Source organism: Pristiophorus japonicus, chromosome 4 (assembly GCF_044704955.1).
Source record: "Pristiophorus japonicus isolate sPriJap1 chromosome 4, sPriJap1.hap1, whole genome shotgun sequence".
NCBI lineage: Eukaryota > Metazoa > Chordata > Chondrichthyes > Pristiophoridae > Pristiophorus > Pristiophorus japonicus.
Window position 1 is genome coordinate 257592236 of NC_091980.1, and position 26038 is coordinate 257618273.

The 26038-nt window shown below is 43.2% G+C and overlaps 1 protein-coding gene across 1 annotated transcript in view; it reads left to right on the forward strand.

The window, feature by feature from the left end:
- Positions 1–18952, forward strand: part of LOC139262774 (protein delta homolog 1) — a 43646-nt gene extending 24694 nt beyond the window's left edge. Inside the window, exon 6 of the mRNA XM_070877925.1 lies at positions 18184–18952. Coding sequence (XP_070734026.1) covers positions 18184–18952 — 769 coding nt within the window. The remainder of the gene's footprint in view (positions 1–18183) is intronic.
- Positions 18953–26038: the final 7086 nt, after the last annotated feature.

Sequence of the window (26038 nt, forward strand, 5' to 3'; positions counted from 1 at the left end):
TTCCACTAGTTCTGTAGTTTAGTTCCACTCCAGCGAGGAGCTTGTCAACTGTGGGGTGGAGCATGGCATGTCGTGTACTACCTCTGTTTGTGGCAGATAAAGTGCCAGAACTAATTTAAATGCTTTAATACATTGCCAAAAAAGTAATATTGAAGAATAAATTCAAACCTGCAAAAAATCTATTTTTAATTGGTTTTCACTGAACAGCAACAGTGGTTTGAAAAACACTTTCCGAGGTCTGTACACAGAATAGTATTCAATAAAGTGATCAGCACTCACAGAAAACTGAAATTGGAACACAGAAGGAGGTCTTTCTTATGCTGGGGCTACTCTTCAACTGCAGCTCTGTAGTCTAATTCCATTTTACTGTCTTTTCTCCATATCCCTTCAAATTCTTATCCAATTCCCACTTAAATGATGTTACAGCCTGGGCTTCAAAAGTCACTTGAAATAAAGCATTTTGGCTATGTAGCACAACAGGTCTTGCAGGCAGAGTCCATCTCTTCTTTAAGAGGTGCTGGCTGCCTCCTGATATCATGCCCCCCACCAAGAGGCGTCAGCCAATAAACAGCACGTGTAGCGCTGGCTGCACGCATGAATATTTATACTAAGCAGACAGCAGAGGTTTTATGTGCTGCCTGCATTGCTGTCAACTGGCTTGGAAAATCCGCGCACGGCCCCCCGTCCCCCGCGTATGTTTTCATGCGCTCCAGAATTTCTAGGCCCAAACTTATCAAGTGACTGAGTTATGCAGGTCTGCCTCACAATAGCAAATGGCGTGCAATCAAATTGCTGCCATTAAAATGTCTACTTATGCAACTGGATTTATGGGATTTGTTTTGCAAGATGCAATTCATGTATAAATTGTCAAATATTACAAATTGTCAAATATTGTCCTGTCCAATATTTATTTATCCCTCAATCAACATAACAAAAACAGATTATCTGGTCATTATCACATTGCTGTTTTGGGAGTTTGCTGTGCGCAAGTTGGCTGCCGCATTTCCCACATTACAGCAGTGACTACACTCCAAAAGTACTTCATTGGCTCTAAAGCGCTTTGAAATGTTCGGTGGTGGTGAAAGTCGCTATATAAATGCAAGTCTTTCTTTCTGTATAATATTTTTGGTATAATTACTTTGTGCATGTTTGTTATTTCCATGTATGATCTGCAGTGAGGAGTGCACTTTGAGTGTTTATTGTACTGTGTATGTAAGCAGCGAGTTTTGCAGTCCATTGAAAATTCATAGAAACATAGAAACAAGGTGCAGGAGTAGGCCATTCAGCCCTTCGAGCCTGCACCACCATTCAATAAGATCATGGCTGATCAGTCACCTCAGTACCCCTTTCCTGCTTTCTCTCCATACCCCTTGAATACTTTAGCCGTAAGGGCCATATCTAACTCCCTCTTGAATATATCCAGTGAACTGGCATCAATAACTCTCTGCGGTAGGGAATTCCACAGGTTAACAACTCTCTGAATGAAGAAGTTTCTCCTCATCTCAGTCCTAAATGGCTTACCCCTTATCCTTAGACCGTGTCCCCTGGTTCTGGACTTCCCCAACATCGGGAACATTCTTCCTGCATCTAACCTGTCCAGTCCTGTCAGAATTTTCTATGTTTCTATGAGAGCCCCTCACATCCACCAAACTCCAGTGAATAAGGCCCAGTCGATCCAATCTCTCCTCATATGTCAGTCCTGCCATCCTGGGAATCAGTCTGGTGAACCTTCGCTGCACTCCCTCAATAGCAAGAACGTCGTTCCTCAGATTAGGAGACCAAAACTGAACACAATATTCCAGGTGGGGCCTCACCAAGGCCTTGTACAACTGCAGCAAGACCTCCCTGCTCCTATACTCAAATCCCCAAGCTATGAAGGCCAACATACCATTTGCCTACTTCACCGCCTGCTGTACCTGCATGCCAACTTTCAATGACTAATGTACCATAGAAACATAGAAACATAGAAAATAGGTGCAGGAGTAGGCCATTCGGCCCTTCGAGCCTGCACCGCCATTCAATGAGTTCATGGCTGAACATGCAACTTCAGTACCCCATTCCTGCTTTCTCGCCATACCCCTTGATCCCCCTAGTAGTAAGGACTACATCTAACTTCCTTTTGAATATATTTAGTGAATTGGCCTCAACAACTTTCTGTGGTAGAGAATTCCACAGGTTCCCCGCTCTCTGGGTGAAGAAGTTTCTCCTCATCTCGGTCCTAAATGGCTTACCCCTTATCCTTAGACTGTGACCCCTGGTTCTAGACTTCCCCAACATTGGGAACATTCTTCCTGCATCTAACCTGTCTAAACCCGTCAGAATTTTAAACGTTTCTATGAGATTCCCTCTCATTCTTCTGAACTTCAGTGAATACAAGCCCAGTTGATCCAGTCTTTCTTGATATGTCAGTCCCGCCATCCCAGGAATCAGTCTGGTGAACCTTTGCTGCACTCCCTCAATAGCAAGAATGTCCTTCCTCTAAATAGGAGACCAAAACTGTACATAATACTCCAGGTGTGGCCTCACTAAGGCCCTGTACAACTGTAGTAACACCTCCCTGCCCCTGTACTCAAATCCCCTCGCTATGAAGGCCAACATGCCATTTGCTTTCTTAACCGCCTGCTGTACCTGCATGCCAACCCTCAATGACTGATGTACCATGACATCCAGGTCTTGTTGCACCTCCCCTTTTCCTAATCTGTCACCATTCAGATAATAGTCTGTCTCTCTGTTTTTATCACCAAAGTGGATAATCTCACATTTATTCACATTATATTTCATCTGCCATGCGTTTGTCCACTCACCTAACCTAGCCAAGCCACTCTGCAGCCTCATAGCATCCTCCTCGCAGCTCACACTGCCACCCAACTTAGTGTCATCCGCAAATTTGGAGATACTACATTTACTCCCCTCGTCTAAATCATTAATGTACAATGTAAACAGCTGGGGCCCCAGCACAGAACCTTGCGGTACTTCACTAGTCACTGCCTACCATTCTGAAAAGTACCCATTTACTCCTACTCTTTGCTTCCTGTCTGACAACCAGTTCTCAATCCATATCAGCACACTACCCCCCAATCCCATGTGCTTTAACTTTGCACATTAATCTCTTGTGTGGGACCTTGTCGAAAGCCTTCTGAAAGTCCAAATACACCACATCAACTGGTTCTCCCTTGTCCACTCTACTGGAAACATCCTCAAAAAATTCCAGAAGATTTGTCAAGCATGATTTCCCTTTCACAAATCCATGCTGACTTGGACCTATCATGTCACCTCTTTCCAAATGCGCTGCTATGACATCCTTAATAATTGATTCCATCATTTTACCCACTACCGATGTCAGGCTGACCGGTCTATAATTCCCTGTTTTCTCTCTCCCTCCTTTTTTAAAAAGTAGGGTTACATTGGCTACCCTCCACTCCATGATCCAGAGTCAATGGAATGTTGGAAAATGACTGTCAATGCATCCGCTATTTCCAAGGCCACCTCCTTAAGTACTCTGGGATGCAGACCATCAGGCCCTGGGGATTTATCGGCCTTCAATCCCATCAATTTCCCCAACACAATTTCCTGACTAATAAGGATTTCCCTCAGTTCCTCCTTCTTACTAGACCCTCTGACCACTTTTATATCTGGAAGGTTGTTTGTGTCCTTCGTGAATACTGAACCAAAGTACTTGTTCAATTGGTCTGCCATTTCTTTGTTCCCCGTTATGACTTTCCCTGATTCTGTCTGTAGGGGACCTACGTTTGTCTTTACTAAACTTTTTCTCTTTACATATCTATAGAAGCTTTTGCAGTCCATTTTAATATTCCCTGCAAGCTTCCTCTCGTACTCTATTTTCCCTGCCCTAATCAAACCCTTTGTCCTCCTCTGCTGAGTTCTAAATTTCTCCTAGTGCCCGGGTTTGTTGCTATTTCTGGCCAATTTGTATGCCACTTCCTTGGCTTTAATACTATCCCTGATTTCCCTTGATAGCCACGGTTGAGCCACCTTCCCTTTTTTATTTTTACGCCAGACAGGGATGTACAATTGTTGTAGTTCATCCATGCGGTCTCTAAATGTTTGCCATTGCCCATCCACAGTCAACCCCTAAAGTATCATTCGCCAATCTATCCTAGCCAATTCACGCCTCATACCTTCAAAGTTACCCTTCTTTAAGTTCTGGACCATGGTCTCTGAATTAATTGCTTTATTCTCCATCCTAATGTAGAATTCCACCATATTCTGTTCACTCTTCCCCAAGGGGCCTCGCACAACGAGATTGCTGATTAATCCTCTCTCATTACACAACACCCAGTCTAAGATGGCCTCCCCCCTAGTTGGTTCCTCGACATATTGGTCTAGAAAACCATCCCTTATGCACTCCAGGAAATCCTCCTCCACTGTATTGCTTCCAGTTTGGTTAGCCCAATATTTATGCATATAAAAGTCACCCATGATAACTATTGCCATGACACCCAGGTCTCATTGCACTTCCCCTTTTCCTAATCTGCCGCTATTCAGATAATATTCTGCTTTTGTGTTTTTGCCCCCAAAGTGGATAACCTCACATTTATCCACATTATACTGCATCTGCCATACATTTGCCCAATCACCTAACCTGTCCAAATCACTCTCCAGCCTCTTTGCGTCCTCCTCACAGCTCACACTGCCACCCAGCTTAGTGTCATCTGCAAACTTGGAGATATTACAGTCAATTCCTTCATATAAATCATTAATGTATATTGTAAATAGCTGGGATCCCAGCACTGAGCCCTGCGGCATCCCACTAGTCACTGCCTACCATTCTGAAAAGGACCCGTTTATTTGACTCTCTGCTTCCTGTCTGCCAACCAGTTCTCTATCCACGTCAGTACATTACCCCCAATGCCATGCGCTTTAATTTTGCTCACCAATCTCTTGTGTGGGACCTTGTCAACAGCCTTTTGAAAGTCCAAATACATCACATCCACTGGTTCTCCCTTGTCTACTCTACTAGCTACATCCTCAAAAAATTCGAGAAGATTTGTCAAGCATGATTTCCCTTTCATAAATGCTGACTTGGACCGATCCTGTCACTGCTTTTCAAATGCGCTGCTATTTCATCTTTAATAATTGATTCCAACATGTTCCCCACTACTGATGTCAGGCTAACTAGTCTATAATTACCCGTTTTCTCTCTTCCTTTTTAAAAAAGTGGTGTTACATTAGCTACCCTCCAGTCCATAGGAACTGATCCAGAGTCGATAGACTGTTGGAAAATGATCACCAATGCATTCACTATTTCTAGGGCCACTTCCTTCAGTACTCTGGGATGCAAACTATCAGGCCCCAGGGATTTATCGGCCTTCAATCCCATCAATTTCCCTAACACAATTTCCCACCTAATAAGGATTTCCTTCAGTTCCTCCTTCTCACTAGACCCTCGGTCCCCTAGTATTTCCGGAAGGTTATTTGTCTCTTCCTTCGTGAAGACAGAACCAAAGTATTTGTTCAACTGGTCTGCCATTTCTTTGTTCCCCATTATAAATTCACCTGAATCTGACTGCAAGGGACCTATGTTTGTCTTCACTAATCTTTTTCTCTTCACATATCTATAGAAGCTTTTACAGTCAGTTTTTATGTTCCCGGCAAGCTTCCTCTCATACTCTAGTTTCCCCCTCCTAATTAAACCCTTTGACCTCCTCTGCTAAATTCTAAATTTTTCACAGTACTCAGGTTTGCTGCTTTTTCTGGCCAATTTATATGCCTCTTCCTTGGATTTAACACTATCCTTAATTTTCCTTGTTTGCCACGTTTGAGCCACCTTCCCCGTTTTATTTTTACTCCAGACAGGGATGTACAATTGTTGAAGCTCATCCATGTGATCTTTAAATGTTTGCCATTGCCTATCCACCGTCAACCCTTTCAGTATCATTTGCCAGTCTATTCTAGCCAATTCACGTCTCATATCATCGAAGTTACCTTTCTTTAAGTTCAGGACCCTAGTCTCTGAATTAACTGTGTCACTCTCCATCTTAATAAAGAATTCTACCATATTATGGTTACTCTTCCCAAGGGGCCTCGCACAACAAGATTGCTAATTAGTTCTTCCTCATTACACATCACCCAGTCTAGGATGGCCAGCCCTCTAGTTGGTTCCAGGACACATTGGTCTAGAAAACTTCCCTAATACACTCCAGGAAATCTTCCTCCACCGTATTGATACCAGTTTGGTTAGTCCAATCTATATGTAGATTAAAGTCGCCCATGATAACTGCTGTACCTTTATTGCACGCATCCCTAATTTCTTGTTTGATGCTGTCCCCAACCTCACTACTACTGTTTGGTGGTCTGTGCACAACTCCCATTAAGTTTTCTGCCCTTTGGTATTCCGCAGCTCCACTCATACAAATTCCACATCATCCAAGCTAATGTCCTTCCTTACTATTGCGTTCATTTCTTCTTTAAGCAGCAACACTACCCCACCTCTTTTTCTTTCTGTCTATCCTTCCTAAACGTTGAATACCCCTGGATGTTGAGTTCCCAGCCTTGGTCACCCTGGAACCATGTCTCTGTGATGCCAATTATATCATATTCATTAATTGCTGCCTGTGCGGTTAATTCATCCACCTTCTTATGAATATTCCTCGCATTGAGGCACAGAGCCTTCAGGTTTGTCTTTTTAACACACTTTGCCCCTTTAGAATTTTGCTGTAATGTGGCTCTTTTTGATTTTTGCCTTGGGTTTCTCTGCCCCCCACTTTTACTTTTCTTCTTTCTATCTTTTGCTTCTGCCCCCATTCTACTTCCATCTGTCTCCCTGCATTTGTTCCCATCCCCTTGCCATATTAGTTTAACCCCTCCCCAACAGCATTAGCAAACACTCCCCCTAGGACATTGGTTCCGGTCCTGCCCAGGTGCAGACCGTCTGGTTTGTACTGGTCCCACCTCCCCCAGAACCGGTTCCAATGTCCCAGGAATTTGACTCCCTCCCTTCTGCACCACTCCTCAAGCCATGTATTCATCTGAGCTATCCTGCGATTCCTACTCTAACTAGCACGTGGCACTGGTAGCAATCCTGAGATTACCAACTTTGAGGTTCTACTTTTTAATTTAACTTCTAGCTCCCTAAATTCAGCTTGTAGGATCTCATCCTTTTTTTTTTACCTATATCCTTGGTACCTATATGCACCACGACAACTGACTGTTCACCCTCCCCCTCCAAAACATCCTGCAGCTGCTCCGAGACATCCTTGACCCTTGCACCAGGGAGGCAACATACCATCCTGGAGTCTCGATTGTGGCCACAGTAACATCTATCTATTCCCCTTACAATAGAATCCCCTATCACTACAGCTCTCCCACTTATTCCTGCCTCCTGTGCAGCAGAGCCACCCACAGTGCCATGGACTTGGCTGCTGCTGCTCTCCCCTGATGAGTCATCCCCCCGAACAGTACCCAAAACGGTGTATCTGTTTTGGAGGGGGATGACCACAGGGGACTTCTGCACTACCTTTATTTTATGTTTGTATTTTTGCACTTTCCCTCTGAGTTAAGTGCATTGTGACAGGTGGCATGAGCTATAGCCTTCTCAACTTCTTGCAATTTTGTGTTCCTATGGTAAAATGTAGGTCTGGTTAGGAAGTTATCACACTGAAACATTTTTGATTTGTTGTATAAACATATGACAAAGTACAAATTATATAAACACACTTACTTGAAAAGCATATTTTTTCCTTTTTAATTTTGTTTAGTGCCTCCATTGCCATCAGTATTTTGAACCAAATTTTTTTTTAAATCCTGACTTTGTTACAATTTAGTAAGGTTCCAGGCAATCTGAACCTGCCACAATGTTTTTAGAGATTACATGCTGGAACCTTACCATAAATTGTGCAGATCTCCTATGACGTTGCTAATTAAGGGAAGAGAGTAGAGTAACATTCCGAAATTGTGCTTTCGGCACTACATCTAAAGGAAAAACGAAACAATGTAAAGTGATTAAACCAGGAGAGAGAAATAAGAAACAAGCGAGTGAAACATTAGAGCTGAAGGACAGGCAAGGGTGCGTGGCCCAAATAAGTGATCTTTACTCAAACGCATCAATACATAGAGTATAAGGAATCAATTAAATGAACTGCAGGTGAAAATTCAAATTGGAGGGTATGACATGGTAGCCATTACTGAGAAGTGGCTGCAAGACGGTCAGGACTGAGAACTAAAATTGTCAGGTTAAACGGCTACAGGAAAGATAGAGAAAATGGCAGAGAGGGAGGAGTAGCCTTATTGAGTAAAGATGAAATTGCTTCAATGATAGAGGATAAAACAAGAGGTAAATAAGAACATAAGAATATAAGAAATAGGAGCAGGATCAGGCCATTCGGCCCCTCGAGCCTGCTCCGCCATTCAATAAGATCATGGCTGATCTGATCCTGGCCTCAACTCCACTTCCCTGCCCATTCCCCATAACCTCTAATCCCCTTATCGTTTAAGAAACTGTCTATTTCTGTCTTAAATTTATTTAATGTCCCAGCTTCCACAGCTCTCTGAGGTAGCGAATTCCACAGATTTACAACCTTCTGAGAGAAGAAATTTCTCTTCATCTCAGTTCTAAATGGGCGGCCCCTTATTCTAAGATCATGCCCTCTAGTTCTAGTCTCCCCCACCAGTGGAAACATCCTCTCTGCATCCACCTTGTCAAGCCCTCTCATAATCTTATACGTTTCCATAAGATCACCTTTCATTCTTCTGAATTCCAATGAGTAGATGCCCAACCTACTCAACCTGTCCTCATAAGTCAACCCCTCATCCCCGGAATCAACCTAGTGAACTTTCTCTGAACTGCCTCCAAAGCAAGCACATCCCTTCGTAAATATGGAAACCAAAACTGCACGTAGTATTCCAGGTGTGACCTCACCAATACCCTGTACAGCTGTAACAAGACTTCCCTGCTTTTATACTCCATCCCCTTTGCAATAAAAGGCCAAGATTCCATTGGCCTTACTGATCACTTGCTGTACCTGCATACTATCCTTCTGTGTTTCATACACAAGTACCCCAAGATCCTGCTGTACTGCAGCACTTTGCAATCTTTCTCCATTTAAATAATAACTTGCTCTTTGATTTTTTTCTGCCAAAGTGCATGACCTCACACTTTCCAACATTACACTCCATCTGTCAAATTTTTGCCCACTCACTTAGCCTGTCTATGTCCTTTTGCAGCTTTTTTATGTCCATTAAGTAGGCAGAGGGGACTTTATGGATAGAATTAAGAAATAGGAAAGGATTTAAGCCAAAGTGGGAGTTGTATATAGGGCCCCTGGTAGAAGTTGTGAAGTGCTAGATTGTATAAATGCAGAGATCAGACAAGTATGTAGTTTTAATGGGGATTTTAACTATCATATAGATTGGGCTAAGCAGACGAGCACCTGTCAGAAAGGTAATGGATTTCGACAAAATATGTCGTAGAGACAACAAAGGGGCATGCCATATTAGATTTAGTAATAAGTAATGAGCCAGATTTAGTTAACAGCCTTACAGCCTAACTATGTGTGAACAATTATCCAATAGTGATCATAACATGATTGAGTTGAATGTAGCATTTGAAAGGGAGAAATGCGAAACAGCTATATTTGGGTAGGGCTGGCTTTAACAGGATGGACAGATACTGTCCACAGTAACCTGGGCAAAACTGTTAATGGGTAAAATGACAGAAGATCAATGGGAGATGTTCAAAAAATAATTAAGCTCTACTTGCCAAAAAAAGTAGCCATGGACGACTAAAGCGATGACAGATAGCATGGGCCCAAATTTCCCCATGAGTTGCATCGTTTTTTTTTGGTGTAACTTGATTTTTCTGGTGTATCTTTTTAGTTGCAAATATGGCCATTTAATTTGCACCAGTGTAAGTGAGTTAGTTAGGTTTTTTGTTAGGTCAGTTTTTTTTTTCAAAAGGGGGCGTTCCCAGCCATTTATGCCAATTTGGCCAGAAAACTGTTGTACTAAACTAACTTAGGGCAGCGTACGTGTCCACTTTTGTCCGCACAGAAAGACCTTACTTACAGTTAAGGAATCGGCGCAAGTAACTAGATTTAAAGCATCACCAAGCACCAAACAAAGCACAAAAAGTAATAAGCAATTAATTAACAAATAAAATATAAGGAACCCTGCCCCTAAATCACCAAGACCAAAGTAATAAGCAATCAATAAATAAAACATAAAAAAATAGAAGGAACCCTGCTCCTAAAGCACCAAAATCAATCAGTAAATAACAAATAAAAAATAGAACTCCTACCTTAGGGAACGCAGTAGGCCGCCGATGAGGATACCCATTCAGCCAGGGATAGGGGGGGGGGGAGAGGAGGGGGGGGAAAGGAGAGGGGGTAGAGAGGAGGGGGGGAGGTGGAAGTACCCTCTTGCGAAGCACGTCTAGACTGATGTCCTGCATGGCATCAAACACCCGCATGAATCCCCAGTTCATCTGGTCGAGAGTTACAAACCCAGACCCCCAGAAACTCTTCAGGAGTTTTACAATCAGGTCAGAGGCGTCGCCACTGGTGGATTCAAGAACCATCACCACTTGCCCCTCCCAGGCCAAAGTTCCATCTTGATTTTCTTAAAGTGTTTCTAATCTGTAAATCCCCTAATCCAAGGCTGAAAGGAATCAAATCATCTTTTGACATGAAGGGAAGAAAACAATCAGATGATACAGCCTGCAGAGCACACTCTGGCCACTGATGAGGGAGCCCATTCGGCAAGGGCTAGGGACGGCATGGAGGCGGACAAAAGTGGTGCAGCTCGAGTGAGGGCGCCAGAAAAACAGGTTCGGGAAATTTGAGCCCCATAAAACTAACGGAAGCAGCATACAAAAATGCAAAAATCAGCACAGATCCTGGTGAATGGAAAAGATACAAAGAATAGCAAAGGGTCACAAAACAGACAGTAAGAGCTCCAAAAAGGGAGTATGAAAAGAAACTTGCAAAGGATATCAAAATCAATACAAAGAATTTTTACAATTATATTAGGAAAAAGTGGGTAGTCAGCAGCAATGTTGGGCCCTTAAAAACTGAAAGTGATAATATTGTCAATGATAATAAGGAAATGGTGGACATATTGAATAATTACTTTGTGTCAGTTTTTACACTGGAGGAAAAGGATAGCATGCCAGAAATCCCAAGGAAAATAATATTGAATCAGAGACAGGGACTCAATAAAATGAATGTAAGTAAATTAACAGTAATGACAAAAATAATGGCACTAAAAGAGTGATAAATCCCCAGGATCAGATGCTTTCCATCCCAGGGTTTTAAAGGAAGTAGGTGAGCACATTGCAGATACCCTAACTATAATCTTCCAAAGTTCTTGCAATTCAGGAACTGTACCTTTAGATTGGAAAATTATGCATGTATCTCCGCTATTTATGAATGGTGAGAGAGGGAAACCAGGGAATTATAGACCATCTATTGTTGGGAAATTGCATGAGTCTATAAGTAAAGACAGGGTTACTGGACAGCTCAAATTTTCAGTTGATCAGAGAGAGCCAGCATGGATTTGTGAAAGGTAGTTCTTGCCTGTCAAACCTGATTACATTTTTTGAGGCGGTAAATAAAGTAGTGGACAGGGGATTGTCTATGGATCTTATTTATAAGAGCTTCCAGAAGGCATTTAATAAAGTCCCACATAAAAGACTGTTAACTAAGGTGGAAGCCTACAGAATGGAGGGCAAATTATTGACCTGGTTAGGAAATTGGCTGAGTGGCAGGAGACGGGCAATAGGGATAATGGGTCGGTACTCAAATTGGCAGGATGTGACTAGTGGTGTCCCGCAGGGTTCTGCGTTGGGGCCGCAACTATTCACAGTATTTATTAACGACTTAGATGATGGCATAGTAAGTCATATATCCAAATTTGACGGTGACACAAAGATAGGCGGCATTGTCGGCACTGTAGATGAAAGCATCAAATTACAAAGGATATCAACAGATTAAGTGAATGGACAAAACTGTGGCAAATGGATTTCAATGTAGGCAAATGTGAGGTCATCCACTTTAGACCTAAAAAAGATAGAACAGGGTACTTCCTAAATGGTGAAAAGCTAAAAACAGTGGAGGTCCAAAGAGACAAAAGCAAAATACTGCGGATGCTGGAATCTGAAATAAAAACAGAAAATGCTGGAAATCTCAACAGGTCAGGCAGCATCTGTGGAGAGAAAATCAGAGTTAACATTTCAGGTCAATGACCCTTCGTCAGAACTGGTGAATGTTCGAAATGAACAGATTCTTAAGGAGCACTGAAAGGGAGAGGGGAGGAAAGAACAAAAGGGAAGGTCGGTGATAGGGTGGAAGACAGGAGATATTAGAGAGACAAAAGGGATGATGGTCGACTTGAGATGGTAATGACAGAAGTTAGAAAAAGGTTATTCTAGATAGGTAAATGGTGGAATAATTACAATTGCCATGGGAGACAGAGAAAAAAAAATTACATAAGATAGAGGGGGTGGGGGGGGGGTTAAAAAAAGGAGGGAAGGGAGCCAAATATGGGCAGAGTTTATTGTCTGAAATTATTGAACTCGATGTTGAGTCCAGAAGGCTGTAAAGTGCCTAAACGAAAGATGAGGTGTTGTTCCTCGAGCTTGCGTTGAGTTTTATTGAGATAGTGTAGAAGGCTGAGGATGGAGATGTCGGAGTGGGAGTGGAGCGGTGAGTTAAAGATCCAAAGAGACTTGGGGGTCCAGGTAAATCGATCATTAAAATGCCATGAACAGGTACAGAAAATAATCAAAAAGACTAATGGAATGTTGACCTTTTTATTTGGAAGACTAGCATATAAGGGGGTAGAAGTTATGCTGCAGCTATACAAAACCCTGGATAGACCACACCTGGAGTACTGTGACCAGCTCTGGGTGCCACACCTTAAGAAGGATATATTGGTCTTGGAAGGATTGCAGCATAGGTTTACCAGGATGATACGCGGACTTCAAGGGTTAAGTTACAAGGAGAGATTACACAAATTAGGGGTGTATTCCCTTGAAATTAGAAGGTTAATAGATAATTTGATTGCAGTTTTCAAGATATCAATGGGGAACAGATAGGATAGATAGGGAGAAACTATATGTGCTGGTTGGGGTTTCTAGGTCTAGGGGGCATAGTCAAAATATTAGAGCCAGATCTTTCAGGAACGAAATTTGGAAACACTTCTACACACTTAGGGCTGGGTTTTCAGCTCATTTGCGCCCCATTTAGTGCCTCGGCGGGACACTAGAATTATTTTTTGGGTGTGACACAAGGCGCACAAGATTTTGCGCCCAGATAGAATTTTCAGCAATGGTTTTAATACTTACTGCCCCGCCACTGTTTTGACCTTTTTGGATGACGTAAATTGTCATGCATCGCTGTACTAGCGCCCCGGGCAGAACTTTCGAGCATTTTGCCTGATTTAGCGTCCGCTCGAGAACCCGCCAAGAAAAAACAGTCAGAACCAGGGCATACCAGGCGCTAACGGCACCATCTTGTAAACGGAGGAGGAAGTCGCAATTGTAAGTGATTAAAAGGATTGAGAGAAGAACGCTGCATTACTGCATACTTTTGATTTTGAAGTTTATGTGAGATTCTAGTTTGTTTTAAAGGACATTTCAGGATATTTTAAAAGAGGGGGCCATGCTAGGTCAGGAGCCAGTAACCTGGCTGCTATATTAATATGGCTTCAAGCTGGAGGAAGGTGTATTGCTGATCATTTGCAATGTAATCGAAGAGGTCACAGATGTATGAGGAGGAGGACTTACCCCCCACGAGTTTACAGGGAACATCGCTCATAACTCTAGCTCTCTGAGGCACAGTGTGTTAGAAGGCTGCGCTTCTGAAAAGAGGTGGTCACAGAGATATGCCAGTTCATACAGGCAAACCTTCAGCCTACCAGCGACAACAGGACTGCACTGCCCGTCGAGGTGAAGGTGACTGTGGCACTTGCCTTCTATGCCTCCAGCTCCTTTCATGCATCAGCGTGGGACATATGCTTCATCTCACAGCATGCTACACATTGCTGCATTCACCAGGTGACTAATGCACTGTACGCATGCAGAATGGACTTCATAAACTTCCCAATGATCAAGCAGATCTAAAAAGAGAAGGCTATATGTTTTGAATGATTTGCTGGCTTCCCCAAGGTTCAGGGTGCCCTTGACTGTAAACACATCGGCCTGTGAGCACCTTTACAGAATGCAGAGGTTTTCTGAAACGGAAAGGGATTCCACTCCATGATTGTACAGATCATCTGCAATCATACTCAGCGCATCATGGTAGTCAATGCCCAATATCCAGGGAGCATCCATGATGCTTTCATCTTGCGTGAGAGCAGTGTCTCATGCATGTTCCAGCGTCAACCACAAGACTAGAGCTGGATGCTTGGGGACAAAAGTGACGGCCTCACCTCCTTGCTGCATTCTACACAACTTAGCCATCATGAGGGGACGTGAATTGCCAATGGGGATTGAAGGACCACCTCAGGAGAGAGGGGAGAGGAGGAGGAGGAGGAAGATGAGGAAGAGGAGCCTGGCGAGGAACCTGTTGTGTATGTAGGCACTTTTAGTAATGACTCCACAAGGCAGGGTATGATACTTAAACTGTGTAGACCTGTAGTCCTTTATTTGCAGCACCTGAGTGAGGACAACAAATTATGAGTTCCTTTTTATACTGGGTTACCAGTGTGCAGGTAACCCTTAGGTCTCCAGCAGCAGCACCCTCTGGTGTACAGGTAAGGTGTGTACAGTATAAGGGTACATTCAGTGTGGCATAACAGTGTTACAGATATCAGACAGTAAACAAGCATGCATCCACAACAACACTCCCCCCTAAGCATTTTTCATATCCTTGTCATGCCCAGGGGAGGTGATCAGTGGTGGGCTATGGGAGGTTGTGGTGAGGGTTGTGTGGTTGCCAGGTGTGACCCCTGTGCTTGAGGCTGGCCCCGTACATTTCCCCTCCCTCACACACAGACCATGTGGGTGTTGCTGTTGTGGGATCCCTCAGCGGGGATAGCCATGGCAGCAGTGGGTGGTGTGTATACATTGTGATGTGGGTAGTTGTGGGCAGGGCCACAAGACTGGGTGGGCTCCTTGTCCACTGTTGTTGTGGGGTGGTGGGCAGGGCCACAAGACAGGGTGGGCTCCTTGTCCACCAAATTGGGATGAGGGTCAGGTCATCCCAGGGTTTGTCAGGGAAGCTGGAAAATATTGGCCTCATGCTCCTGGTGTTGGCCCTGGTGGCCAGGGGTTGTAGGGCTGGTCTAGCGCAAGTTGCCATTGGTGGTGGCTGGGCTGCCCATTGACCACTGTCCCTATAGTGGGTGTGCTCCCACTGGCTGTGTGTGTGTCCTGCAAGGGGCATCACATTCTCTATCATTATTGTTAAGCATAATAAATTTGTTCTTAACCTTACTGACAGCTGCATTCATCTCATTAGTCACATTAGTCAAACAAGCATCACAATTCATGGTTACATTGCATACATTTTCATATTTGCACCCTTTAATTGCATCTTTAGTTTTAAAGTCCGTGTACTCAAATAGTTGAAACTTCCCCTTTAAATTTTTTTGGTTACTGGTCTCCTTTAAGGGAGCATTCAAATCTGATTGGCTGCTCGGTGTCACGTGATGCTCCTCCAATGCTCCTTGTGGTATGGCCGTGGCCATTTTGATTTTAGGTTCTGCTGCTTGTGGTGCGGCAGCCATCTTCTGGCCCTTTTGCAGGTAGGCTGTAGTGGTCTTTTCTTCCACAGGTTCGATCCTGGATGTTAGGAATCCATTTCTTTTGTCGATGTTCACTTCTTGGAGTCCTGCCTCGGCCCGGAAAGTGGAGTTTGGATCCTCAGTCCTGGAGATTTCGCTGGGATGCTGTGGAGTTGTCGCCGTGCCGTCGAGCTGGACAGTGGAACCTCCGGATGCAGTGATGGATCCATGTTCGAGGTTGATTGGCGGGATTCATCCAAAGTTTTTCAAAGGTCGCTTGGCTCGTTGCAGACTGGCTCGCCCCTGTGTTGCTCTCCATAGAAACTGGGACCCCATCGACGTCTACTTTCATCGTCCACGGAGAACTTCCGGTGGAGCAGGTATGAGTTCCATACTCTTCTTCCATGGGTTGAGCAACTTCACCTTCATCTGTGTCGGAGCTCCGGTGATCAGCCAACTCATCAGAGACGTGGTGAGTAAAGCTTTTTCTGCACATCCTTTGAAGGCAGAGACCTCAGCGATTTCCCTCCAAATCCTTTTAAAACTGGATGGCAGTGGTCTAGATCCACCCCTACAATGCAACTCCTGCCATCTTCTTTCCACAGCCCCCGTTTGAGCTTCATTAGCTGAATTGCCTGGCACTCTGTCTGGAATCGTCATCCTCCATCATCAAAATCCCACTGTAAAATGGCTGATTCAGCCCCAGGTGTACTGCGCATGTGCATGGCCGTGCCCTGCATTAGTGTTTGCTTTCAGACAGCAGACCAGAAGCGCGGGAAAAAAAAACATTTGTTCATGCGCAGAACGGCCGATATTTTTTAGCGCCGGAATTTTCGGCTCCGGCACACAAATTGTGTGGTGCAATGTGGAGTTAACACTTCTCGTGAACTTTCATTTAGCGAAAGTTGCACACTCTGGCGCTAACGCTAACCCGGTGCTAAATTTTTGAATCCGCCGCGAATCGTGTCCGGAAATGGGTGAAAACGGAAAAAAGCTGAAAATCCAGCCCAAAGGGTGGTAGAAGTTTGGATCTCTCTTCCGCAAACAGCAATTGATGTTGAATCAACTGTTAGTTTTAAATCGGCAATTGATAAGGGGTGAAATTGGGTTACTCTGCGCCTCCCGTTAGCTTCTCCGGGGGTGGGGCGGCACTGACGCACAAATGGTTTTGCGAACAGGCGTGGCAAGATCAGCGACTCCCGCTAAATTCGGCGGGAGTTTTGCGGATATCATGATGTCATCACCGTGCGCATTGCCCCGGTCATGCACCGGGCCCGAAATTACGTTCCGTCCCCTGCCGCATCGCCGGACAAAAACACCGACAGCTGCAGGAGGCGAGCATCGGGTGCCCGGTTGTTTTGGCTGCGATGCTTAAAGCCGAGTGTCCGTGGTAAGTAAAACAGAACTTACCTTCTCTCCTACAGCTGTTTTCCCGGGTTCCTGCTGGACTGGGCTGATCGCGCAGGGTCACAGCTGCCTTTGTGGAGAAGGTAAGTTGCTTTTCCTTTGCAGCGCCTGCAGCAATGGCACTTCCCTTTAAAGGAAGGAAGGAGCCTTTCAACATGGTAGCGCTGCTGAATTCACCGCCCCGCCTGCTGCCGATTGTGCTCCAGGAAGGAAGTGGAGTGCTTGATTTAGCTTGATTGAACTCTCCACTTCCTTATTGGAGCGCAAACATCACATTTTTTAAAAGTTTGAAATGATTAGCGCCTGGCGCGATACCCAATTTCAATTTTAATACCCCTAAGTATTAAGAGATATGGACCAAAGGCGGGTATATGGAGTTAGGTTTCAGATCAGCCATGATGTCATTGAATGTCGTAACAGGCTCGAGGGGCTGAATGGCCTACTCCTGTTTCTATAATCCTATAAGTCAGAAGATATACTAAAGTGTGATATCGAAAGTGTGACACTTACAGGATGTAGGTGCTATACGCAATACTTTTAATATATTAGTAGTGAATCTCCCATAGTCTTGCCCACAGTTAATCGGAAAACAATGGTACAACTTCGAGTTTGTTGCAACAGGCTGAGAGAGGTTACAGCACCACCTCTGGAGAAAGGAAGAATAGCAGACGCTCTTGTAATATTAGAGCAGATTTTCCTTTTCCTGTGTCTGCAGCAATTGGTTCACTTAGATGCTCCTAATGCCGGGAAACAAGGCATAGAGAAGTTCATGACCCTAAGGGAGCCAGTGTGATTAAAAAAAAAACGTATTTAAATTAATGGACAAAAAAATGGATGGCTCAGTTCACGGAATATACTCGTCCCCGCCCAACTTTCCTGCATTGACTGTGCCCAGGTGATCAAATTGCCCAGGCATACGAACAGCAAAATCTCTGCCAATTTTTTTTTAAGGTAACAATGCCCATTTTTTGAGGAAGTAAAAATAGCAGGTATTACCTTTACATGCTAACCATGGATTTCAAATGGACTGGTTTTAAAGATAATGACAAATTATAGATAGACCAATTCAATTATCTGTTATCTATTTGCTTGCAGGCCACTTTGTCAGAATGGAGGAAGTTGCTTTGATGATAATGGGTTTGCAATCAAGGCTTACTGTCTATGCTTGCCTGGTTTTACTGGGGACTACTGTGAAATAAGCATCAATAACTGCAATCCAAACCCTTGTGCCAATAATGGAACCTGCACAGATCTTGTTTCTAGCTTCAGCTGTTTTTGTCCTGGTGGGTTCACTGGCAAATCCTGTGATTATTCGGTCACATCTTGCCTTAGCCATCCATGTCAAAATGGAGGCACTTGCCATGATCATCCTGGGGGAGGCTTTGATTGCACGTGCTTGCCTGAGTATGGAGGAGAAACCTGTCAACACCAAGCATTTGAGAGCTTTACTCGGGATGTGAAGCAAAATGCATCCAAGCATGCAGGAGAAATTTGGGTCAGACGTGGCAAGCCTTTCCATCCACCACTGCATGCCCCTCATAAATCAACACACCAGCAAGGTAATGGCATGCTCAAGATCACAGTCAAAGAAACCATCCACACATCCAGCTCCCTGCTGAATAGTAGTCAAGTGATCTGCTTTATTGTGCTTGGATTATTGGCATGTCTTGTGATCCTGGGGACTACAGGGATCATCTACTTCTCCAAATGTGAAATGTGGCTAGAAAATGCTAAATATCGGCATCTCCTCTGGAAACAGAGAAAACATCTCCTCCAAGACAGAAGCGAAGACCTTTCGGTCAAAATTATATTTCCAAACATGAATAAATTGACAAACAATGGAAAAAATTATACATCTATCTGAAGTTTTATTATTGTTTTTTGTAAATCAAACATTGATAGTGTGTTGCATTATTTAAGGATGTTTACAATTGTTACAGCATAATCAAGCATTTTATTAACAACTTGACCTGTATTGTTTAAATGTTTCTGATATTTGTCATAAATACATGTATATGTTTATAAATATGTGAAGTATTAGTCCAAGGTTTTGAACAAGATTTGGCATGATGGTATTTTTAAATTCCCACGGTTTTGTAACCTGCAGAATGGTGATAGCAAAGAATTAAATCCCCTTTTAATTGTGTAAAAATCTACTGGAAGTAAAACAACTATCCTATTTGAGTCTGAATTCATAGTTTATACAGTATGCTGCAATATATTTATCTATAAACGTTAAAACATTGAAGTGCTTAAGATGTTCATGTATTTACGTAACTTGGCACTTTACTTTAATGACAGCCGAACAGTATTGTGACAGCGTTCATTTTGCTTCAGAATTATATACAAGACTTAATTTAAGAGCCATTGGCCAAATAAATACTTAATTTTGACTGTCATACAATGTACTTAAATGCAGTGGCATTGAATAAATGGCACTATGTAGTCAGTGATGTCTATTTGCAAGGTGAATTGTTCATTTAGTATGCTACTCAGCAAGCCTTCAGTTAGAATTGTGTCACGAGGCTAACTCCATATTTCTGGACTCATAGGTCCAAATCCCAGCCAATAATGTGAGATAAGTTAATCCACACAAATAACTGCAAAAGGAGACAAGTGAAATTAGAAAGAAAGAACTTGCATTTATATAGTGCCATCCATGACCTCAGGATGTCCCAGTCAATAGATTATTGATGTAATGGAAGAAAACAGAGCAGCCAATTTCCACAGAACAGGATCTTGCAAATAGCAATGAGATAGATGACCAAATCATTTTTAGTGTTAGTGATGTTGGTTGAGGGATAAATATTGGCCAAGACACCAGGATAACTCCCCTGCTCTTCTTCGAAATAGTGCCGTGGAATCTTTTACATCCATGCGAAGGGTTAGGATAAAGTGTTCGTTTAATGTCTCATCCAAAAGATGGCAGCCTAGAAATTCGATTGCATCTGAAAACGGGCCGCATGGGGCGCGCGCTGTATGTGCCTGTACATGTGATTCCAGGTAGCACGTTAAATTGGTACTTGGTCCTTATTAACTATGCAGCAAACATACCCATACTGTTTAATGGCTGCAACCCTGTGTTGTTGGTGGTGGTGGTGGTGGTTTGCGGGGTGGTGGGGGTGAGGGTGGGGGAGACAAAATCAGGCAACTTTGATGCCACTTAAAGGCAGCCAGACCCTCTTAAAGGGGAGGTGCACTCAGGCAGACAACAGGAAATGTTGTCAAAGGGCTAGATAGGATTCCTAAAGGTCCAGGCAAGGCACTCATAGAAACATAGAAAATAGGTGCAGGAGTAGGCCATTCGGCCCTTCGAGCCTGCACCGCCATTCAATGAGTTCATGGCTGAACATGCAACTTCAGTACCCCATTCCTGCTTTCTCGCCATACCCCTTGATCCCCCTAGTAGTAAGGACTACATCTAACTCCTTTTTGAATATATTTAGTGAATTGGCCTCAACAACATTTTGTGGGAGAGAATTCCACAGGTTCTTTGATGCTGCATTGGAGGTCCTGGTGCAGGTAGTGGTCAGGAAGAGCAAAATCTTGGTCCCACCAGGGGGCAGCAAGCCCTCCTGGCAACACCTCCGCCATCAGTGGGAAGAGAAAAGAAAGGCTTGGATGTATATAACTCCTTTCACGACCACCAGACATCTCAAAACATTTTACAGCAAATGAAGTACTTTTGGCGTGTAGTCACTGTTATAATGTAGGAAACATGGCAGCCAATTTGCGCACAGCAAACTCCCACAGAAAGCAATGTGACAATGACCAGATAATCTGTTTTTGTTATGTTGATTGAGAGATAAATATTGGCCAGGATATTGGGGATAACTCCCCTGCTCTTACTTAAAAATAGTGCCGTGGGATCTATTATGTCCACTTGAAGGAGCAGACAGGGCCCAGGCACTCCCCTGGAGTGTCAGCCTAGGTTTTTGTGCTCAAGTCCCTGGAGTGGGACTTGAACCCACAACCTTCTAACCCAGAGGCGAGAGTACTACCCACTGAGCCACAGCTGACACTAGAGGTCACAAAGGAGGTCAGTGCAAGGAGCTTAACTCCCTGGACATGCCGGAATCCAAGACATGCCGAAATAAGTTCAGTAACCTCACCAGAGTTGTCAAGGTAAGAATATTGCTCACTACACCTTTTTCTCCTCATACTCTCACACTCACCACTATTGCAACCCTAATTCCTCACATCTTACACACTGCATGCCAACAAGTCCACCGTGAAAGCCACATTCTCAAAATTCATCACAAGCCCGTCACTAATACGGTTCTTTCCTGCAGGAGAAGGTCCCGCACAACCTGTGCCAGGAGGCTGCCACTGGAAGAGGCCGAGCTTGCCTGCATACCCTCTTCCCCCCTGCCCATCATGGGGAGGGGGAGCATCATGCCTGTGGCAAGTGGCAACTGGAGGAGATATCATTGATGTTACCTGTTGCAGCCTGAAAGGAGCCCGTGTCATAACAATTAAGGGCCATGGTGACCTGGACAGCCATAGATAGTGCTGTCCTTGCCCTGGTACGAGGCTCGAATTGTGCCTGTTGCAGGTGACATAGCTCAGTGACATCACTGGTGAGGGGGCCTACCCACCTGCTAGTGCCATGTTGTGCGTGTAAGTTCACCACTTGGCAAGTGACGCGCTTAGACATTCAAAAATTGAAAACGGGACCTGCAAGAAGCACAGGACCCTAATTTAAATAAAATATTCTGCCTTTAAATAATCCGGATGTGACTCTAGGGCATCTGCCTTCACTAATATGGCAGGAGATAGACTTCTGGCAAGAAATTCCTGTCCACCATATTGGGACTTTAGTCAGCCAGTTAGTGTCTGAAAAATAGGCGCTGTGCGGCTGAGTTCTAGGCCCCCATTTTTCTTTCACTTTCTCTAGCAAGTAGTTTTTCAGTCTTCCAGGTTGCTAAAGTTAAATACTCTCTTTGTGTAATGAATAAGCTCCAATTTACAAATATTACATATTTTTTCATGCTTTAACTAAGTTTTTCTATAGCTGTTAGGTGCAAATCTTTAAGAAAGTGATCAGTAACTATTCCTACAAAAAGTAATAGTAAGTCATCTTCTGTTGTAAAATGAACTGAGGAAACATTCCTGATACATAGTTATTTATAGTAATACCTATTTGAAATTATTGGTCTTGTTTTCATACTCCAAAAGATGCTGGTGTAAATGAGATGCTTCCTTTGAACACCGAGTTCTATGGGTAGGCTGACATCTAGAGGCAAAATCAAGCAAATATTTTTGCACGAGTACAGTTGGCTTGGCTTTCGACCAATGATTTTCAAACTTTTCTGTGTGGGGGACCCCTTGCAAATGCTGCCATGTACCTGGGGACCATCTACCCGAATTTCTGAAAGGCAGTGTTAGCTTCGCAAACAAAAACATAAGGGGTAAAATTCAAAACGGGGGTGTAAAACGGGTGGAAGCAGACTGTCTGATTTTTCCTCCCATTGACGTCAATCTGCAACCACCCATTTTTCATCTTCCGAAGTTGCATTTCATCCCCATAGAATCATGGGGATTCAAACTGTAAGGATATTGATATGTTTTTACATTGCTTTTATTTCTAACAAAGGCAGAACACTAATGTAGACAGAATTGATTTAAATCGTGTTCTTGAAAAGCCCGTCTTTTCCCCTCAATGTTGCTGATAACATTGGAGAAAGATGAATTTCAGGACCAAGGTCATACTACCGTAAAGATAGGCACATAAGAATAATTAAGCTAGGTGGAGAAATATTGAGCATAAAGAATTATTAAAATTGAAACACATAAGCTTTTGAAACACAAACTTTTCACCACAGCAGGGCGTAGTGTATGAGCAGGAAATTGCTCCTGCTATATAAAACGCTATAAGAGATTGTGACAATATGAAAGGCTGTTGGCTGTTGCTATAAGAGCATGCTTCAAATGTTGTTTACAATAAAGCTATAGTTCGGGGAAAAGCAATGATAAGAATTAATAGCATGGTGTGAAAAGGCATGGGCCTCTCATCTCGATTTGGCAATCGGTTCAAACAACATAAAACATCAGATAATGTTGCATCCAGCAGGAAGAAGACCATAATAAAAATGGTATAAAAGTGATGCAATGTTTTTACTTAGAAGGAAAGAGACCTCTTGCTACCTTCGAGACCTGGTGGCATGAACAGGCTTGGAGATGTCATCTTCACGATTCCTCTTAAAATCTTCACACGCAAGTGTCGGACGTGAGGCTAACTCTGCTCTGTATGAGTGTTTAGGATTAATGTTTTGTCAATAATAAATGAAGTGAATTATCAGACATATCACTGTCTTTAGCTTTATAAATCTGTTAAAGGTAAAGGACTTACCCAACACAAAGCATGTGGGTCGCTGCTAGTCACCACTACCGGTCCCCCGCACCCCCCCTCCACCCCCATCGCAGCAGCCCAACCTTCATGTCCTCTTATCCGGTGAGCTGCCTGGGGACGCTCATTAAGTGCTTACAGCTCGCCAGCTCTATGATAATGAAATCTGAGGCCCAATATTGTGTGTGCCTCAGGCCTAGATATTCAGACACAGTGATTGCTCCCTGTGCTGCCTCAAATTCTAGGCCAATAACTCAGTCTGTTCTTAATTTCTTTGCATAACCTAAACATCCCAAAATAATACTACAGAAATGATCGGGATAAGTTTCTTGTGATGGTTAGGCCAACATGCTTTGAATGCCATGATTATGATTTTTAAGGAATTTGGAGAATCAGTAAATTTGGCAGTGATTTAAACTGGCAGTAGCCTCTTTGCTGTTATATTGTGGTTTTAATTTAAAACAATCACAACTATAATTTATACAATATTACTTGTCAATGTGCCAGAAGCTGGGAGGAAATGTTTAGCTTCTTTAAGCATTCGATCCCAATTTAAATTTTTATATTTCTGTACTAACGCATAAAAAAAGATTAAAATAAACGATTAAGGAGCAGAAGTGAAATAATATGAAACATGGCATCACACGAAAATAATCACCGCTTGATTAGTTGGCCACTAGAGTTCTCAAAATAAACACACGATTTGATGTTTAAAGTCTACTGTATTCTGGCTAGACAGAATGCCACATAACTCACTGAAAGGTAAGCAATAGCTAGCCAGAGGGATTCTTAAAGCGCAGTTCAGTGGTATGATCGATGCATATTATGTAAGGCTAGCAGCCTTTGAACTAGGTACAAGTTTTTGAGGTGTGTGTTTGTTCAACATCAGAGTCATCCATATTCCCTTCTATTACTAAATTGCCCTTTTGTTTATTCTGCCTGGTGGCCAAGATATTTAAAGTCTGAACCTGTTGATTTGGGAATTGCAAGCTATGCACGAAGGAAGTGGAATTTTCCGAAACCTGTGCACTAAAATGTCACAAAACCTGTTCTTTTAAATTTAATGTAATTTTGTTGTGTAAAGGCCTTACAGATTCTGTCATTTCCATATCCAAGCACACTTATATTAAAATTGTTTCTGAATTGCTTTATTTTTTTGTGAGCCAGTTATTAAATTTGATTGCTGCATTTCTCGGGTCAGGATCTTTGAAAATATTTTGCTGGACTTATTGTGGCTCTAAAATAAAAGCTTATGATGCATTAAAAGTTTAAAAGAAAAAGCCAAACATATTCCAGTTGTTTAATGGTACTTTAGTGCCAATACAAATACATGTTTCTAAATCCTAAAACTTGATCCTGAAAACTCTTTATAAATAATAGCACACTATGGCTATCCATGGCATTGCTTTTGGTGAGTTGTAAGATATGTCAGTACATTATATGCATAGAAATGAAAGTGACAAACAGACCTGGGATTTGGAAACAATTTTTACCGGTATGGTAGCAAAGTAGTTATGTTACTGGACTAGTAATCTAGAGACTTGGAATAATGATCCAGAGACATGAGTTCAAATCCTACCATAACAGTTTCTGAATTTGAATTCAGTTAATAAAAAAAATCTGAAATTAAAAAAGCTAGCATCATGATTGTCATAAAAACCCAACTATTTCACTAATGTCCTTTAGGGAAAGAAAACTGCCGTTCTTACCCAGTCTGTGACCCCAGACACACAACAATGTGGTTGACTCTTAACTATCCTCTGAAATGGTCTAGCAAACAACTCAGTTGTATCAAACTGCTGTAACTGAGAATAAAACCATGCATCGGATTCGGACACAACACGCCCTCCCTCAGCTGATGAATCAGTACTCCTCCATGTTGAACACTACTTGGAAGAAGCATTGAATGTATCAAGGGCACAGAATGTACTCTGGGTGGAGGACTTCAATGTCTATCACCAATAATGGCTCTGTAGCACCACTGCTGGCCAAGTCCTGAAGGATATAGCTGCCAGATGGGCCTGCGGCAGGTGGTGAGAGAACCAACACGAGGGAAAAACCTACTTGACCTCATCCTCACCAACTTGTCGCAGATGCATCTGTCCATGACAGTATTGGTAGCATAGTGCAGAATGGGGTCAAGCAAGGCTGTGTTATCGCACCAACGCTCTTCTCAATCTTCCTCGCTGCAATGCTTCATCTCACCTTTACCAAGCTGGAGTGGAGTTAATCTACAGGACAAGGGGGAAATTGTTCAACCTCTGACGCCTCCAGTCCAGTTCCGAGGTTGTCCATCCTCTGTCATTGGATTACAGTACGCAGATGACACTTCCGTTTGTGCAAACTCGGAGTCCGAACTCCAAACCATTGTTGACACCTTCACTGAAGCGTACGAGAGTCTGGGCCTTACATTAAACATCAGTAAGACAAAGGTTCTCGACCAACCTGCCCCCGCCACACAGTACTGCTCCTTGATTATCAATCCATAATGAGACCTTGGACAATGTGGACCACTTTACATATCTTGGGAGCCTACTATCAGCAAGGACAGACATCGATGATGAAGTCCAACACCACCTTCAGTGTGCCAGTGCAGCCTTC